At 48.3% G+C, this 18,886-nt stretch overlaps 1 protein-coding gene across 1 annotated transcript in view; it reads left to right on the top strand.

Moving 5' to 3' along the window:
- The window catches only part of LOC105430293 (uncharacterized), a 90,883-nt gene that overhangs the window by 60,021 nt on the left and 11,976 nt on the right, over positions 1-18,886 (top strand). Inside the window, exons 2-3 of the mRNA XM_089076879.1 lie at positions 7,112-7,324; positions 7,805-7,943. Of these exons, the coding sequence (XP_088933005.1) occupies positions 7,112-7,324; positions 7,805-7,943 (352 nt within the window). The remainder of the gene's footprint in view (positions 1-7,111; positions 7,325-7,804; positions 7,944-18,886) is intronic.

The following is an 18,886-nucleotide window of genomic DNA, read 5'->3' as shown; positions in this document are numbered from 1 at the left end:
TAAAAGTGAAGGCTCCCATCCTTAAGGCCGCCGGTCTTAAATGCGCTCTCGGCTCAACCGCACGGTGGTACCTCGGTACCAGAGAGATGAGGGGGCGTTTCGCAGCCGCGCACCGCGCTCGTGAAAAGCGGTCGGATCACGGGGTGCCATTAGCTACGCGCTGATCTTTAAGCCGTTGATCGGCTGGCACGTCGAAGAAGGGGGCTCGCCAAATTAAAGACTTTACAGACTATTGAGCACCGCTCGTTCCGTGCTGCGTTTTTCGCCGCTCGACGGGCACGGCGGCGTCCCGCGGTCGCGCGATCTTTGATCCGCGGCGGTGGATTCTCTTCGATAACGCCCGGTCGTTTTCCGCCGTTAACTTTGCTTCGGGTGATGTCGACGCTCCGCACCGTGCTCGCGAAATCGCAAGCTCTCCTCATTGATTACGGAATCCGTTCCTCACGAGGGATGCGCGCTCGCGGAATGTCGAAACGTAATAACCGTTCCTCTCGTTGGTTAACGAGCCGTCCCAGTCCGTCGGGATTGGAATGGGAAAACGCGATGGTGCGTGTCCTATTTGCGTGTATTATTATACGCGTTATCCATTTCGTGATAGTCCGTTAATTATAGCTATAGTTAATTATGTAATTTAATTGTCATTGCGGATCGTGTCTTACTGTGCTTATGTACTAGCAAAATGATTTGCAAAAGTATAAGATATGATTTTTTTATGTCGCGGACGTCGCATACCGAATCGATAAATTGTATTTAGAAGGGACGGGTGAAATATATAGCACTTTGCTGTTTTGCGAGCGAGAAATTGTGGACGGCGATCGCTACCAACGATTTCTCCACGAAAATGCGAAGTAACGTCGCGAGCGGAGAGGCTCCGAGCCGCACGACGAACGCATTAATTCCCGCATCGGGCAGAACCCCGCGGGAATATTCCGCGCGTTCGCGAGTGTACGAAGCGAGCGCTCGACACACTCGTGACATAAGAAAACATCACGCTCTTGGAAAGCGCACGTTCCCGATAAGATCTGCGGTACGCTCGGGTTGATTAAAATTGCATTCCCTGGGACGAAATGTTCATCGTAGCGGAAAGTAATGTAGTTTTTCCGAGCTTTTCAAACCAGTTCGCTAACCGCGCTCGTCGATACGTATTATGGCCGCGTATCGCGTTCTATCAGAGGTCAGGTCAACTGCGAGTCGAGACCGTCAACTATCCCCGGAGAGAATTAAATGCCGCTCTTAATGAGTAGAGTCCGAAGAAGCGTGGGATTTCTCCGCACGGCGAATACGCACTTGCTCAAGGTTAATGACGCCTGCGTGTTTAGCCGTGACCTTGGTGGTGGATCGAGATGGAAGCTTCGACCCGTCCGCGGATCGTACTCTAGTCGAGCGCATCCTTCTGCCTGTCACGACCGTGACTTTCCTCGGATTTCATCCGTCCGAGCTGCAAAGTGCTCGTCGTACGCGGGGAAACTATGCGGGCGAAGGCTAATGACGGCGGGAGTGTTGCATCGCACGAGTTGCAACACTTCCTTTGGGAAGGATGCCGCAAAGAAATCGGGTTAACCTCTCGTGTCTCTCGTGCCTGCACCTGTAATAGATCATGGAAGTTTTCACTCCGCGCGCGCGGCAGACGCGGCTTGAGAGAGAGAGAGAGAGAGAGAGAGAGAGAGAGAGAGAGACCGGCTAAAACGAACATCTCTGGGAACATCTCTCGAGATTCGCGACGCACGCTGATAAACAGTTTGGAATAGCCTGGGCGATTAACCCTACGTCTCCTGTAGGCAGGCTGACTTTTAAAAATGCGAAAAAATTTTCCGTAGTAATAAAATAGCTCTTGAATTTGTTCTTTTTATTTTATACGATGCAAGCGGTTCTGAGGCGAAAGAGCGTTAGCATTAAATCGATCTTAACGCTGATTGCAAATAAAACGGCTCGCCAATTAATAGATTAGTACCTAACGCACCAATCGTAACCGGACGTTATTACTCACACGCGAATATAATCTCGCGACGTTCAATCGGGTTATTGATCGCTGTAACGAGGTGCAATCTTAATCTCGGTCGGAACGGATTAACGCGCTGACCCTGTTAATGACACAAATACTCGGTGTTGTCGAAGGTCTTCCGTTCGAATCGTTCGCAGCCTGCCTGCCGTTAAGTTACATCTGCAGTTTGCATGAGAGATGCATGCGAGCGCTAATTGAAATCGTAATCTTTTACGGGTCGATCATTTCTCGAATTTGTTGCTTTTGATACTGCCTGGCTAGAGGATTTCCTGTCAATCACTCATAACGGCGTTTTTGCTCGTCGCTTTAGAAAAGGAGTTTCGAAATTTTAAGGGAATGGCAATATCGCGCGAGTCATTCGCGAAACACGAGTCTCTTCAAGCCTAAGTCGTCATGGAGAGCCTCCATGCGTGGCAACAAAGGGCTTCATTACCGGCGTCTCATCTTCGCCGATCTCGTCATTACGTTCCACTCGACTCCGAAGCCGGCGAAGGCATCGCGATGACGAGGATGTTTCCGCAAGACCGGTGCTGCGGCACGCAAAAAAAGAGGAAATCGTTTTTCAATTTCCATGTTAGATTGTGCGCTATTGGAATGCGGATTTCCGTTCTTTGACTATCTAGATTGATTATCCGCTAATGGAATAATATGAAAATTGAAAATTAATACTTCTCTTACTTAGGCGAGAAAAGAAGACAATTCTTTTCCGTTCTCCATCTGAAAGAAGACTCCTTAAAAAGGACTACAAAGAATTAAAATTTACGTAAGCCTCGTATTCTTTTATCGTCTTTGATAAAAGCGCGACTATGCGCGACTCGCTGGTATACCATCTAAAATTTCCGTGACCGACACCTGCGCGCCTGCGAGAGAGGAATTTTGTAAGCGCAAAATCCATCGGTTAGTAACCAGACGGCAGCTGCTAAGGACAGGTGGAAGAGCCAAACTGCAACTCGAAAATTTATGCAACTCAACCAACGACTTCCACTCGTTAGATTAGCACGCGCGCGATTCCCCGCCTCGCAGATGCGTCCCCGTGCGTCCGCGGCACAAAAAAAAACACGGTGATCTAAGCTATATTTTAAGAATTACACCTGTCGATTCGTTAGGAAAGCTCGGAGTCGTTTCGTGAGTTTCATTACGGATTTTACAGCTGAAATAATGACGCGGCGCGTACGTGTTAGACCGGATGGCAAATAGCTGTGGTAATCGTTCGAATTCCTGCACATAGAAACGGGTTTCGCGTTATAAATTCAATACTAATGAGTTATAATAATCTTGGCAATAAATACGAGTATATACAGCGAATGCGTTGGTGAGACTCGCGACGATGTGTGCGAGACGAATGGCAATTAACAGCTTCGCCGCCGAGAAAATCGTATCGGGACGGGCGATCGTTTCTCGCGAGTTTGCAACGATTTCCTTCGCTGTTTCGATCCGATCGCTTCGTCGAGCGAGCGGCGGCGAGAAGAAGCGTCTCTTCGGCGAACGAATTACCGGAGATCATAATAATCGACGATTTTACTCGGGGGAGAGGGAGGAGGGGGGGCCCCCGTTCGCCGCGACGTACTAATCCCCAGGTGCGACCGGACCATTAGGCGACGCTATTGCGATAATAATAATAACCACCACCGCCGTCGCCGTTGTTGTCAATGTTGTTGCGATGCCGGATTTACAGTTGAGACCATTAGACGGCGGCGGAGATTGCGAGCGCTCCTTCTCTTCCCGGAACAATTTCTTATCCATCGCCGATGTGATATCCCGATTCGCCACGGCTTATCACTCGCTGATGCGACGGCTTTTCGCGGAAGCGAATCTCTCTCGCGTCTCTCCCCTCTCCCCCGGGGTAGGAAGGGGAGCTTTGATGGGACGACTCAAGGCCGTCCCGTTCGCGCGGAGTTTAGCGACTCCGCTCCTCACGTCATCGTGATTACACTTCTCGCGACGTGCGAGGAGTCGCAATACGCGATACGATCGCCGGATGTAACGATTCCCGAGCGTGTTTTCCCGATTAAACGCGCGCGCGCGCGTGTGTGTGTGTATGTGTACATATATACATATAAAACTTCGTTAAATATATATATGTATATATCCACGATGTGAAAACTGGTATAGATAGTTCGATGAGCTCGCCTGGCGATGAAATCGATACGATCTCCGCGGTCTTTCCTCATGGATGGAATGCGACAACCTGTCCAGATATCATTTCGTGTTTCAACTATTCTGTTTTGAAAAATCCTGCCTAATTACATTCCTCTTAACTCGCTAAATCGCTTACGTCGGGGAATGCGCGCGAGTCACCGCCAGCAAAAATTAATCCGCGTCTTCCTTCGGAGAGGTCGGAGAAGTCGCCGCGCGGAATGGAAAAATGCTCGCGGGGGGTGGTGACGTCTGTCAGAGATTAGATTGTTAATTAAGCAGAGAGGCAATTTTTCGAAATTGCAAGGCGATCGTTGACCCGCACCTGCTCCTCTCGCGCTCTCGCGGTAATCGGTACGATCGTAAAACCGGCTGTGTCCTCGCGGCACGTGTCTTCTCCAGCGGGAGGACACGTTGAATAGGTTTGCCTCCGTAACAACCAGTAATTAGAGTGTAGATAACGACTCGATCTCCAGTAGAGAACGCCCACGATCATTCGCTCTCAGTCGCGTTCGCATTTGCCAACCTACATACTTATATCAGCGGCTCTCACCTGCGATCGCAATTCACGTCCAGGTGCGTCCTGCGTCCTTTTTTTACACCTGCGAAACTCGCGGCGGGAGAACAATGAAATATTTCCGCACAAATACAAGAGACGTTTAGACATCTCCGACATCTCGACTTTCTAACGAATGATATTTCGCGTAATGCTTTTTTTGATAATTAATTTCGCAACGCGCGCGACGGCGTCGCCTGGATAAAATGGCCACGAGGAGGATAAGAGGAGAAATACTGACGCGGCATTCCGACTTCTATCCCATTCCCGATCATCGCGCTCTGTGGGATACCGCCGGGTGGTACAATGGCCACTAATGATGCTTACTTTGACGCCTGTCGAGCGTTCCTTTCGTGCCATCTATCTCCCGATCGTCGGTGACCATCTTTTACCGGATAGAAGAGATTCGTCGCCTTTAGCGGACCTCCGAAAAATATTTTTCCTCGCGAGAGCCCGCGCTCGCTTCTTTCTTTTTTTCTGCCCTCAGGCAAAACGGCAAAACTTTCCCATCTTTGGACGTAATGTCGACGAACAACACTTCCCACGCGAGCGTTCTGCGTTCTTGCATGCGCATTGATTTCCCTCTCGGTCGCTGCTATCTAGATATATCACGTTGGCGACCCTTGGTGCGCGCTTTTATTATATAATAAAAGACACGGACATGAACGGGAACGAGTGATCGTGCCGCATTTGAAGACTGCGATATATATACATATATACGCCGCATCAGTTTTACGAAATGAAACGCGATCCGGGAGGCAGGAAAATGGGCGTCGTGTTCCTGACTGCCGTCGACCGCCTAAAGCTCTCCGTTCCCGAGGAATGCGCGCGGCATTTCCTCAAGCGGCAAGCTCTTTACGTAATAAACGCACAAGTGCTTTCACTACGGCTGCTCGAATTTAGGCCCGTGAGCATATAGGTGCATTGCCCCAGCGAGTTCACTTTCTAGCGGTTGTTAGATCGTCGGATTACAGCGGGTTCGCGCGCGGCGTGGGATAGCGTTTCGTACATTCCTTGTAAAGTACCGTAAAATTCCCCTTGTAAAATTAGTAAAATTTCCCTTGGGCGCTCGTTAAAACGTCACCTCGGCCGCGAGCTTCTCAGATTTTTTTTATATCTCCGCAGCGGTTGTGCCGCGGCAGTCGAAGTCCCGCGACGTCGCGTGTCCTCGGAGAAATTGGGACGATCGAAGGAAGCCTCGAGAAGCCTCCATTATCTAACGGCCGTGCTTAAGTACAATAATTTCGAGTTGCGCGAATTGCGCGCGTAACTCTCTCGTGGCTTACGCCAGTCTCGTGCGAGACTGATAACGGTATTATTACGTGTCGTTTTATGTTATTACGCGTAGAGATATCGTTCCGTTAAAAATCCATAGTCCACGTTATAGCGTCCCGATGATTCAGGCCGTCGTGTTCCACATTGTAGATATGTGCTGGATATACATAGCATGCACCTCGTATGTAGGACATCCTCGCTGTCCGCATAATTGGTGGTGAGGTTTCGCAATCGAATACTCGCGAGACTCGATATCACAATATCGATCGCGATATCCCGCTACGATATTACGCCACGCTGGAATCGTCCAATTTCACGGATCAATCTCGGATCCCAATTGCAATTTGTCGTCCTATTTGGATTTGTAGATAGCGACTTACGGAAAAAAAAAGAATTGAAAGTTCCTATAGTTTACTAAAGTATTACGGTGGAATATTACTCGTTGTTTTTTTTTTTTTTTTTTTTTTTGTTCTCCAGAGTGTTACGCGACGCAAATCACGGATGTGCAGCCACCGTAATACTTTAGAGCGGTAAAAAAAGGCGACTTTTTCGCGATGAAAATCGCGGCGTGCCGCGTTCCCTGTAATCAGGAAAGCATAAGGGAGGGACGAAGCGCGTTATTAACGGAAGAAGTGAAAGCGAGCGATCGTTTTGCGGGTGTATGACTTCCTCGTGGAATATTATATTATTTGCTCTTGCCTCCTTCTTCTTAACGTCTTTATTAGCGATGTCGGTCGATCGGGATAATCGAATTACAGCAATCGTCGATGGGTGCGTCGGACACGCACGTCAATCGTCCATAAAGCCGTGAATTACGCCTAAAGTTATGAAACTTAATTATTCGCTCGGCGAGAATAGAGTGGCCTCTACTCTTCTCGCAATTAACGTTTTAATGAGCAAATAGCGCGCCGCGAGCTGATCAAGTTACAAAAATTTCCCTTGGCGTGATTGCTCTCTCTCTCTCTCTCTCTCTCTCTCTCTCTCTCTCTTTCTGACGGCTTTCGAACTTGAATTACAAGTGCTGTCGTTATATCATTTTATGTCTCGCTTCTTGCGCGTGTACTCTTCCCGCTTTATCGATGCGTTTCAACTTCGCGGTATACGCCGCATGATTAATGTATAATGTATTTTTCCTTTCTCAGAGGTAAATACGCGACGGTGAGGAGATGCCGCGAGAGATCCAGCGGCAGGCAGTGGGCCGCCAAGTTTCTGAGGAAGCGACGGCGGGCTCAGGAACTCAGAGCGGAAGCGCTTCACGAGGTCGCCGTGCTGGATGCCGCGGCCCATTGTTCTCGTCTCGTATCCCTTCACCAGGTCTTTGAGACCAACACCGAGATGGTGCTCGTCCTCGAGCTGTAAGTACAAGGACGTTTCTCACTCGCTCTCGGACGTACTCTCAGTCGGATCTCATCTTGAACGTATCCTTCCGATCGAAGAAAAAAAAAAAATCACTTTTGTAGCTCGGTGTAGCTTGGCGCGGAATGAAATCGGGTGGCAAAAGATAGTTTTTTTTTAATTATCCGCTTTTTACGAAGGAAATAAAAGAATGAATGATACCCGAACTATGACTATGACGTAGTAGCGGTGTAACTTTCTACATGTCGTAGTATTTTTTGTTAATTATTTGAAAAGTAGAACAAAACTGTACGCTTGTGATTTAAGCGTACGAACTTCGCGTGCAGCTGCGATCGGTCGTAAAAGTTACGTAGCGCTGAATCACCTCGCCGAGCGTATTTGAATAAATTTGTGGAACGACTCGCCGCGCAAAAGAGTACGCATGCTAAACGCAAATATTGTGCAAGTCGCACGGAGACAGGTAATGTTTATTGCGACAGGGCTCCTGGCGGCGAGTTACAAATGATACTTGACCGGGACGAAGTTCCAGAGGAACGGCAGGTCGCCAGATTGCTGAAGCAGATTTTGGACGGGATAGCCTTTCTGCATTCCCTGAACGTCGCTCACCTCGACATCAAGGTAAGCGTTTTCAAATACTCGAATTACGAATTTATATGGCGAAGGCGGGCCTAGCGACTGGCGAAGGTGTGGCCGCATCCAAAATTGTATGCATGTCAAAGAACATAAATATTATATCCACGGCCCGGAATGCCTTAACGATTTCTTTCCGAGAAGAGACGAGTACTTTGGTTATTCAATTATAATATCCTATGTTATATTTTAAAACGATACTTGACAATTTCCTATATTGAACGATAATTTTCTTGTCTGACTTCGAGTTGGCACTTAAAAAAATCGCGGACAAATATTTTGGGATAATAAATCTTGGAGATTCACTGCTCGTGATACAATGTATACATGTCAAGATTTTATCGAATGCTAATAAATTTCTCGCAATAATTTTCATTTTTGCGATCGCAAGATCGGGGAATAACCTGTGAAGAGACACAAGCGAGAGACTCAGCGTGATTTGCTTCTCTTCGGTATATCTCCAGACGATAAAAATAGCAAACGAGGCATGATAACGGAGATTGTTGCTCGTTCAAATAATTCTTATCTCGTTTTTCTGGCACACTCTCAGAGGTGTGCATGGAAAACACGGAGCTTTATCTGACACATTTATTCTCTCACTTTTATGGCGCAGCAAATAATTGCGAATTATTATGATAGAAACAGTAATAACATAAACGAGTCGATTTGTTTTCAAAGATCATTTTCATGGAGAACAATTATATCGAAAGACAAAAGGTATACCGAGAAGTGCGAGCTTTATCGGTGAAAATATCGCAATGAAGAGAAAGAAGAATCGATTCATCGCGCTTTCTCTCCTCTTCCCTTCTCTCTTTTTTTTTTTTTTTTTTCCCGAAAAACGTTCATCTTGGGACACGATCGAGATATCTATCACGCCAAATTTCGGCGCGAGAAAGAAACTCTCTGGCAAGAGAGCTACGACATTTCGGGCGCCTCTGGCAATTTCTCAGCTACGGGGCTCAGCTACGTTCCGTATCGCGATCCATACGATCGACCTAAATTGTTATGTAAACGCCTACGTGTGCACAGCGGTGCCGCGCTCTGCCAAATCGGCTGATCAGGGGCGATTCTTACGCGGCACGGTACATTTCGCAAGGCAGGTAAACATCTCGGCATCTCGTAAGAGAGCAAGATTAATCTCCTCTTTGATATGCCTCTCATGTATCTTATTACGTTTTTGCGGAAATGCGTATCTACCGCTTGAAAAACAAGGCAATTAATTCCGGACGTAATTAATTGCGCCAAATAAGGAAAAGGTATTTTGTAAAAAGCAAAGTGTATATTTTCTGTATATTCTCTCGAGACGCTCAATCAATCAATCAATTGCCGGAAATATGTACGTTTTATTGCAAAACACTTTTGCAGTAAATTTGCGGAATTTACAAAATAAAATAAAATAAAGAATATATATATATATATATATATATATATATATATCGAATGGCCCACGAACAATTGTTTCGTTTCTTGATCTTAGTCGGCAAACGTATGTAATTCCGTAGGTAGAGCTGCGTGTGGACATTTTTTCACGCGCGCGTTTTCGCACGTGCACGTGCACGTGCACGTGCACGCGTACGCACGTACCGCGGGAGAAAGAGAGAGCATTCAAAATCGGTCTTGCGTCTTACCGTCCACGCCGTTATGTCATCTGACACTTGGCGGAGGAAGAAATGAAAATAGATCGTACACTCCTCGATGATTCACCTGATCCCACACGCGGCTCTCCCTAGCGACATTTTCGAATTCCATCGTAATCGTCGATCGCCCGGGATTCACGCTGGCTCGTACGACTTCTTTTTTTCGCGCGGAATAGATCGCCGACATATTAAAGAATCGATGACACGCGCTGGAAACACGTGGCCTGTGATATACACGCGGCTCCACGAAACAGCGCACGGCGATGGAATGCCGCCACGAAATGGGCGCGAATGGGACATTTCTGTCCCACGAAATATTTTTGTATGCGGCGTCGAGGGCATCTCTACGGAAATAGTCTCTCTCGTACTCGTCGCCTCGACAACGACGTGACGTTTCGCGTCAGGTCCTCCCGAATCTCTCCCAACGCGATTTCCCGTGGGAGGACTAAAAATAATTTTTCGTCGCGGCGGGACCCCCATTCAAGCGGTTCAAACGATGTTTCATAAAAGTCGCGTAATGGAAGCCGGTGTGTGTTGCTTAATCTCAAACGACTGGGATTCGGCGGCTGGGAATAACTGGTTCGACGCGACGAGCATCGAATCGGTGGATCCATAAAGAACGCAATTGAGCCCGAAGACCCGTTTAATATTTTCAAGCGGGTGATCCTCGGATCCCGGTGTGCTAAAAATAACTTGTTTATCGCGTTTATCGCGTCGGGAGTCCCATTGTGGCGACGCCCCATCAGAAATAAATTCCATTTTAACTTTCGTACGCCTCGTCATCTTATTATCGCGCGCGACGTGCGTGTCGCTCGCTAAAAAATAAGAAAGCGACGAGCGCAACGTTAATTCCGTCTCCAATCGGTCCGGATTCTTGCGAGGGAGAGCCGCGACGACGCGCAACCTCGACGATGAGCTTTATGCGAGCGTGTCACAGTGGCACAAGCTTCGACGTCGCTCCAGCTGACAACCAGTCTTTCCTATTTGGCGGCGAAGATTTGCAATTTGCGATTTGCACGCCGCAATCGCGCGCGTAGGTATACGAAGCGCGTGTTTATCGATTATCGGCGTGATCGATATGGGTGAGCCAAGGTAAGCGAGTTGTATTAATAATGTTCCGGCGGGGCGACAGGCACAGGCCGGGCTCTCGAGCGCGTTTCAGAGACTTCCATCTCTCGGTTCTGAATCTCCTTTTTAACATGACTCGCGTAACGACGGCAGTTATACAACCCGATTACTCGGCTTTTGCGAATCCGCCTCGCGTTAATCGCTTGATTCATCGTTAAACCGATAAATACAAGTCGTCTTTCGTCGTTTCGCAATTGATTTACAAGATTTATAGGATCGTAACTAGCGTCGTCAGTTATTTCATAATTGAATCTTTTCCACAGGTGCGTGCGAGCAGTCGCGTCGAGCGGCGTGGATATCGTTTCTATCGACCTTTGTGACATCTTATCGGTACTGTATTTCGTAGTGATAAAATCCGTCGACGATTACGCATCGGAACGAAGTCATCCTGATATCACGGTGTTTTCGAACCGATAAGATAATTTCGCGCGTGATATGAACGCTAGTTGCGGTACAACTACGCAATTTTTCGCAACAATTTCCTTTCGTTGTAAACATTTCCACGAATTTTGTCACGCGACTGAAAGAATCGACTACAAAAGCGTCACTTCGAGTCGCGAATCCTCCGCTAGGAACGGCGACTAATAATTAACTCGAACGGATAGGCATATTGCAGTTTCTCCTCTGTCAGCGGCTGGCGATGAATCATCGTTATTCAGATGAGCTCTGCGGCGTTTTCGATTCATTGACCCGCGAGAACGAACGGCGGCGGGCGTTTATTTTTCGCGCGGCCATTCAAGAACGCCGAGAAAAATAAGCCGACGAGGCTTCGACGGCCGATATGCCTTGGAAACCGGCCAAGATGCGCGTCGAACGCGGCTTTGCATATTGCGAAAATACATGTCGCGGCGAATCGCGCGCTTTTGTTCATATCGACGTGCGTGACAGCGCATCAAAGCGACGGGATTCTTTTAAACGCGCCGTTGGGTACATGGCAAATATACAACGAGATGGATGGCAGCTTTTATGGATGTAGCTTTGACGTGATATTTATCGTCGTTGATCCACGAACTCGCGCGGCCGATCGTTCTTGCAACGGTTGAAAATGCCATTTCGTAAAATTTTTTTGGAATTAAAACGCGTTTCGAGGCGCGTTTCTCGGAACAAATATATCCAAACGATTCTATTATAATTATCACGATCGTCATTTTGCTCGATAATACTTGGCAGGAGTATAATTTTTTTCAAAACAATTGATTCTGCGGAAAAAGATACCGTGTTATTCGTCTTGTTACATACGCGAAACGTAAGACGCGCGGTTACCGAGCGTCGACCGAGAAAGGCAATTGGCCGGCGAATAAGTTAACGAGCGCATTCGGGTTCATCCTAAAAATAACGCCGTGCCACGAATTCGCGCGATATGCCGCGGCCAAATATAGATTTCGCGGTTATGAATGGAAAAATGCACGCGAATTCCTTGGCCGGCGTCCAAAGGGGCCTTCTTGGCCGGCGGCCACGAACTTTCGGGCGCCGGTGTTCTAAAGCCGGCCTCACACCGTGCTAGTTCACCGTGCGCCACTCGAAACGGAGCAGCTATATCTGTCGACGAGAAAAGTCGCGCGAACGCGAAAACCCCGTTCGTCGCTCGTGTGCGCGCGCGCGCGCGCGCGACGGAATAACTTGGCGTCCGCCGGCCGTGCAAATTCGAGAATTTGCACGGCCGAGCCGTGTTAATTGCGGTCCCTCTCTCCATATGTTCCCGCGCTTTTCCCGCGGACCCGTGGACCGATGGACCGCTCCGTTTTGCATTCCGCCGCGATGAGTCGGCTCCAAAACGTTACTCACGCCCATCCATCACGTAGGGGAACGCGTGGCAAATATTAATTAGGGGAACGGACGAGACCTGTAGTCACGTAGACAAATGAAACGAGAGGGAATCGTCGGAAAAAATTCCTGCATTTTTTTTCACCTCACAATTTTATTTTTGTAAGGAGGAAGGAAGACGCGCAGAGATTCGCACTTTTACCTTTGTTCGAAGCGTAACGCCATCTTTTCGAAAGATCTTTTCTGTTATTCGAGAGAATCGCGCGCGTGAACATGAACGGGGGAGGGGTAGAAGGGGGGAATCGTCATTCCCGTTATCCGGTTGCGCGATCCATTCTGCGGCTTATCCTTTGCGGGCGGCCGTTTCTAGCCGCGGAATGCTGCCCGCCCGTCGATTCGAGAATAGACAACAAGAGCGGTCAGTCCGCGCTGAGGGCAGCCTCTATCAAACGGGCGGCTTGCAAAAATAGGAAATATGGCTCGTGCATTTGCCCGTGAAATCTATACGGCAGCGATCGTAAAACACCGATAAAAGTCCTGTACCGCGTATTACAAAGCGGAATTCTAGTTATTCCGTTCAGAATACGGAAGCCTTCCTTTTCGCGTGGCCTATCGGGTCAACCTTTATTCGCTTTAATTGTTGCATCGTGGAAAATATAGCGGGATATAACGAACCGTGAAAAAAGAACGCATCCGACTCGAACGGTTGATAACATTCGTCGTATTTCGAGTGTTTTCGAGCCGGCGTATCTAATTCCTAAAATCGAAATCAAAAGAAAGTAATCTCTTTGTGGCAATATCATATTCATCTTGTACACAACTCGATTAAAGCATGTTCTCTCTCTCTCTCTCTCTCTCTCTCTCTCTCTCTCTCTCTCTCTCTCTCTTGGACAAAAAAATATTTTTTCTTTGATCGCAAATAGACCACCCGCTCTTCTCTCAGTAGGCTGGCCGAGCGGCGACTACGACAATCTCGGTCGCGCGATATTTCGTGGATGCAGATATATATCGCCATGCGGATTTAATGCGTCGACGACTTGTTTATTCGAGCAACAAATCGCCGGGGCGATGATAAACGTGGGCAAGTCGCGTGTCGGCCCGTGGATATTACTCGCCCGCTAATAATAGTCGCGCGTAATAATATCGGCGATAAAATCGGCACCGAATAGCAGGCTGCTTTTATAACCGCGCTCGCGCCGAGAAGAGAGAGCCATGTTATTTCATATATATAATGATTTTATATATATATATATATGTATTTTTTTTTCTCGTGCGGCTTTTTTTCGCTTATATATGTGTGTGTGTGTGTGGGTGTCGCGAGATGAAAATGAGCGTTCCCTTCAAATCTCGCGTCTTGAAATCGCTTTGCGGTCCACCAAGGACTCTCAATTAGCGCGCTCTTTAACGGGCGGCTAATCCTTTCACCGCGTGACAGACCGAGACTTTGGAACGTTTACTCGCACCTTTTTTTGTCGCTTATCGTCACACTTCTCGGTCAATTAGTAGCCTTTTACGTGTCGCAAGACGCGAGGGCTGATTGGCCAAGAGCGACAGCCGGTGAGACGGCAGAAGCTAATCTTCTTAAGAAATGCGCGCGACACTCTCTCTCTCTCTCTCTCTCTCTCCGAATCTAATCACCTGAGCAATATGCCATGCAATTAGCGTGCGTCTACAGAGCGCTATTAGCGTCAATTTTTCGTTGTGGACACAATGAGTAATGCCGTTTCCCTTTGCTGCGCAGTAGAAACTGTAAAGACGAATGGAAACTGACGAATAAGATCATTCGAAAGGTGTGTTCATGTCGCATTTGATTTTATTCTCTTCTCGCCTATACAATTAGAACAATATGGATTACCGTGTATTTTGTCATCCGTGTGCTCTTTATCGTACGGATCTACGCTGGCATTTGGCTGAAAGTCGAGTAGGCGGCTTGGAGGAGATAAAATGCGCGTTCCGAAATTTCGACATCCGCGCTCGTTTGTTCCGCCGGGACACATCTGGAACAATGAAGAAAATCGCGAAGCGCGCACGCGGCACGGTACAAAAGCGAACGGCGTTTCTCGTAACGAAGTGCTGTCTAAGTAATTGCGACACGTTTTTGCTTGTCGCAGTTTCACGTGCTCGCTTTCGCTAACAGCCGCGACGGCGGCAATACCGTCGAGCAACAAAGCGGAGAAGGTAATAATTGTTGGCCGCGTAAAGCGATGATTATATCACACGGCCGAGTGATCTCCGGCGACGACAATCCGATCATAACGTCGGCGATCTTTGCAGTCCCACGTGACCTATTTCCAGCGAAAAACTAAATCAATTCGATATCGGTAAAATTTGACATTAATTTGCTTCCGCATTCCATGCGCGATCGAAAATATTTCTCTGGACGTTGCATGATTAAAAAGCGAAAACGATTGTTGAAACCGAGACGCGCGTTGCGTAAACTTTTTTTCATCGCATTAAATAAACGTTTCTTCCCCGCGCGTAAAACTCGCGCGTTTTTCACTCCGTCGTGCGAACGATTAATAACACGGCCAAAGGAAATATATCGGTGCGCGTGACGGTTTTACGAATATTCTGTTTGCTCGTTCCATTCGCGTAATGTCGACTCTCCCGAGCAGCCTAACGCTATAAAGGCGAGCCTGGAGTTCGCCGGATCTACGGGATGGCGCTCGGATATCCCATTAAGAGTTCGATGAATCGATTTCATCGACTGCATCGTTGTACCTAATGAACGGACGTTGATACACACACACACACACACGCACACGCACACGCACGCGCGCGCGCGCACACACACACACACACACACACACACACACACATCAATCTTTCTCCGTCGCGAGATGCGGTTCCTGGTACAAAAGTTCGCTGCGGGGCCAACGAGCGGCTCATTGATGAATCTCGAGGGGTCGACCGCTTCTCTTTCATGGAAAATCTGATGAAAAGCGACGGATGTCCGACTCTGCACTTTAATAAAGCGATTCATGTTTATTCGTCCGCGGGAAGAGAGGGAACTGACGACCGATTCGTCATATTAATTTCTACGAATCGTCGGTTAATGTTGCAATTTCTACGTAACGCTAGCCAGTCAATTAGACGGAGAGTTAATTATTTGTAATTTAATGAATATATGTATTTTTCCCCCGGTAGACGGTCCAATACTTTTGATAATTCAACGAAATGATGTTCGGGAGATACCGCAGAATGTTCTCATTCGCATTTATCAGGCAATTAAAAGGCGAATTAATGCGTACTTCTGCATCGCGAACACAATGGCCGACGAGTTTGCAAGCCGAGTGAACGAGCCGCATTCCGCTTTATTACCATAAAGCGGAGATAAAACGTGCGTGTCGTCGCGATATACGTTATCATCCGGCGTATTTATCAATTATTGCCACGCATAGTACGTATGCGTTTACGCATGCGGCGGACGCGGCGCAAATAACTTCCTAACATAAAGTCTATTCATTCAGCTGTTCGTTAGGATAATTAAAACAAGATAATGAAGAAATGATATAACTTCCTACATTTTATTACTTATAAAAATACGCTTCCGTCCGACTCGTTCTGACGTTTTCAATTTAGAGTTACATGATGACAACGGTAACAGTACTTCGTTTCCTCGGTTAAGTAATCTTCAGGAAGGAGGCGTATCTTTCCGCGGATAAAAAGTATCCCGTCGATGCGACCTGGAAAGCGAGGAATCGCGATGCGGAATTTTTGAGGAGTGAAAATTAACGCGTGAAAAGGAGGCAACGAGGGCCGCCTGCCGGGCCCCCGACGCTTTTTAACCGACGGATTTATGAGGATATGTCTCTCGCGTTCATTGAAACTTCCGGTGGCCGAGAAAAAGGAGGGGGAAGGGGGACGGGCGGGCAGGCCGCGCGTGCGAACTCTTGCGTGCCCCGGCATTATTAGGCACGCAATCAAGTTCGAACAAACGAGAGAGAGAGAGAGAGAGAGAGAGAGAGAGAGAGAGAGAGAGAGAGAGAGAGAGGCGCTAGAGAAAGAGGGCGAGGGGCGCGGCGGGGGCAGGGAAGGACTCCCGCGGTTATATCGCTCGGCGAAAGGATTGGCTTGTGCGTAATGAAAGTACCAAGTACGCGGATATTGATCGTTCGCGCACGAACTCGGGTATTATCTTAACAGCCGCAGTTTACCTCGCACGCGAGAAACTCGAGATCCTCGTAATCGCGGAAGGTGCGCATTCTAATCGCGGCTGTGCGCCGGCCGGTCGGTTATCGGCCAATTGTCCGTCCGTGCCCCGCCTCGTTCCGAAGTGGGCCCGAACCAGGCCCGGGCTCGCGGCACTCTCCGGTGAAAAGCGGGTAATGCGACCAGGTCGCCCACCTTTTTTTCGCGAAGCCTTCTAATTGCCCACGTTTGCTCACGTACAACGCGACGCGGCGCGCACAAAGTGTCACGCATTGTTAAGCGGACCGGCGGGCTAATTACGGATCGCGGGCGCTCATTGACACGCCTAACGAGCGCGAGATGCGCGATTGTAACTACACAACACAACAGTGCTCCTCCCTCCCCCCCCCCCTTCTTTCCCGGCTGCCCCCGCGTTTTCCCTCGTGTTGATTAGACATCTCGCGCCCGACTTTTCACGCGCGCGCGCGCGCGCGAGACGTCGCATTGTGCGCGCGCTGAAAGAAGAGATACGAAAGACGGAAGACGCACCGTTATCCCGCGGATGATTTCTTACGTTTTGCGGGGACAATGTACTCCTTCGCCGGATAATGACGTGAAGATTTGCTCCGTTAAGTCCCCGTGAAATCTCGCTCCCTCGGTCGCCGCCGCGACGGGCACACACATTCCGCGCGTAGCGCGCCCGATCGCGTAAAGTGTGTTTCCAAAGTAATTTTTAATTCTCTATGGACGTCTTAATCGGACGACACAGTTAAAATCTCACGACCGTGAGAATTGTTTTTTCGAACCGCCAAGATGTTAGATGAATGGCCGCTTCGGCTTCGATTTAATGACGCGCGTCCTTCCTGCAAATCGTTTTTGCGCGGGTCGCGGCACTTAAGCGCCAACATCCGACAGAAATGCCCGCTGCGAGGCGCATGAACACCTGTTACAATTCGCAAGGGTGCATTCGATCGATATTTACGTCATGCACGGATCCTGCACGAGATTGCGCGAGAACGGTAAAATAGATGGCGTGTTGCGGGAAGTATGTCGATTGCAAAAAAAAGAAGGAGATGATTGATTTGATCCAGTCACGCTTTATTTTCGCCCGGACGTTTCGCGCAAAGGTGATCGAGTGCGCGAGCGAGCGAATCATATACTTTATTAAAATCGAGATTTTTTGTAAACTTTTCGGAAGCAGCTGTTCTCGAAAGAGAGAAAATACGGGGCGAAGCGGCAATGGTTTCTGGCCGCACTTTGTATCGAAATACCCGAGGGATCTACGTTATACATCTCACGTCGTTAATTAAGGGCGAAGTAAGTCTCGAGGAAGGAGAGCTCATCTACTTTCGCGATAAGAAAAAAGAAAAAAAAAAAAAGATCGGAGGCAGCTCGCATCGGCTGTAAGATACGAAAAAGAGCGAGCCGACGACGACGCGACGCGCGCTCGCGCCTCGATTAATTACCTCGATTAAGTGACGAGTGCACTCGAATTCTCGTCGTTTATTGAACGCGTTGAATTAAGTGGCACGAGATCACAGCCGTCGCGCGTGTAATGGACGCCAAGACCGACGTGTGTCCCCTCGAAAAATGCGCGCCGATGCACGAAGGCAGCTGCGTGGCACGTTGCATCGGCCGTTACCAGGAACGCGTTTCTCGAAGGCGAAGGCCCTTTGTATCGGAATTCCTACGTGCCTGCGTCGCTCTCACGCGAGCTAAACAGGATGGCGAACGGGGGCGCGTGATTGATTCGTTCACGCATTTGTATAATACGTAATAATTCTTGTAACGAGGGATTACAATTGGGGATCGCCCAGCCGTTAGTTGCGTTTGAATTTCAGACGCGCATCCGAAATTCGAGGCGCACAATTTATCGACGTATCGAGCGTAAAAGGATGTGGTTGGGACAAAGGCGCTCGGCTCGCTCGAGGATTCAGTTTGTGTGTTACGTTTCGTTAAACCGAGTTACAAGTCGAACGTGACCGGACTTCATTATGAGCTGCTCGACGTACGGCGAATAATGCGATTCAGAAGCAGCTCTCCATATCGCTATGAGGTCACGAGTCGGTTTTCTTTGTGTCACGTTTCATCTTTGTTTCGTAATTTTGAACTGGAGCGAGGCGGTTTTCGGCTGAGGAGGTTTCTTAATTTTAACATTCTTAATTTCTCCACGTTTTTGCACGTTTTGTCAAAATTTCATGATTACTCTTATATAACCTATTTATATTGGGTGCTTTCCATTTAGTGACACAAGTCGACACAAGTATCTTT

Source organism: Pogonomyrmex barbatus, unplaced genomic scaffold (genome assembly GCF_055798465.1).
Source record: "Pogonomyrmex barbatus isolate J1 unplaced genomic scaffold, ASM5579846v1 scaffold2, whole genome shotgun sequence".
NCBI lineage: Eukaryota > Metazoa > Arthropoda > Insecta > Hymenoptera > Formicidae > Pogonomyrmex > Pogonomyrmex barbatus.
The sequence above is the reverse complement of the archived record's forward strand: the minus strand, read 5'-3'. Positions and strand labels throughout refer to the sequence as shown.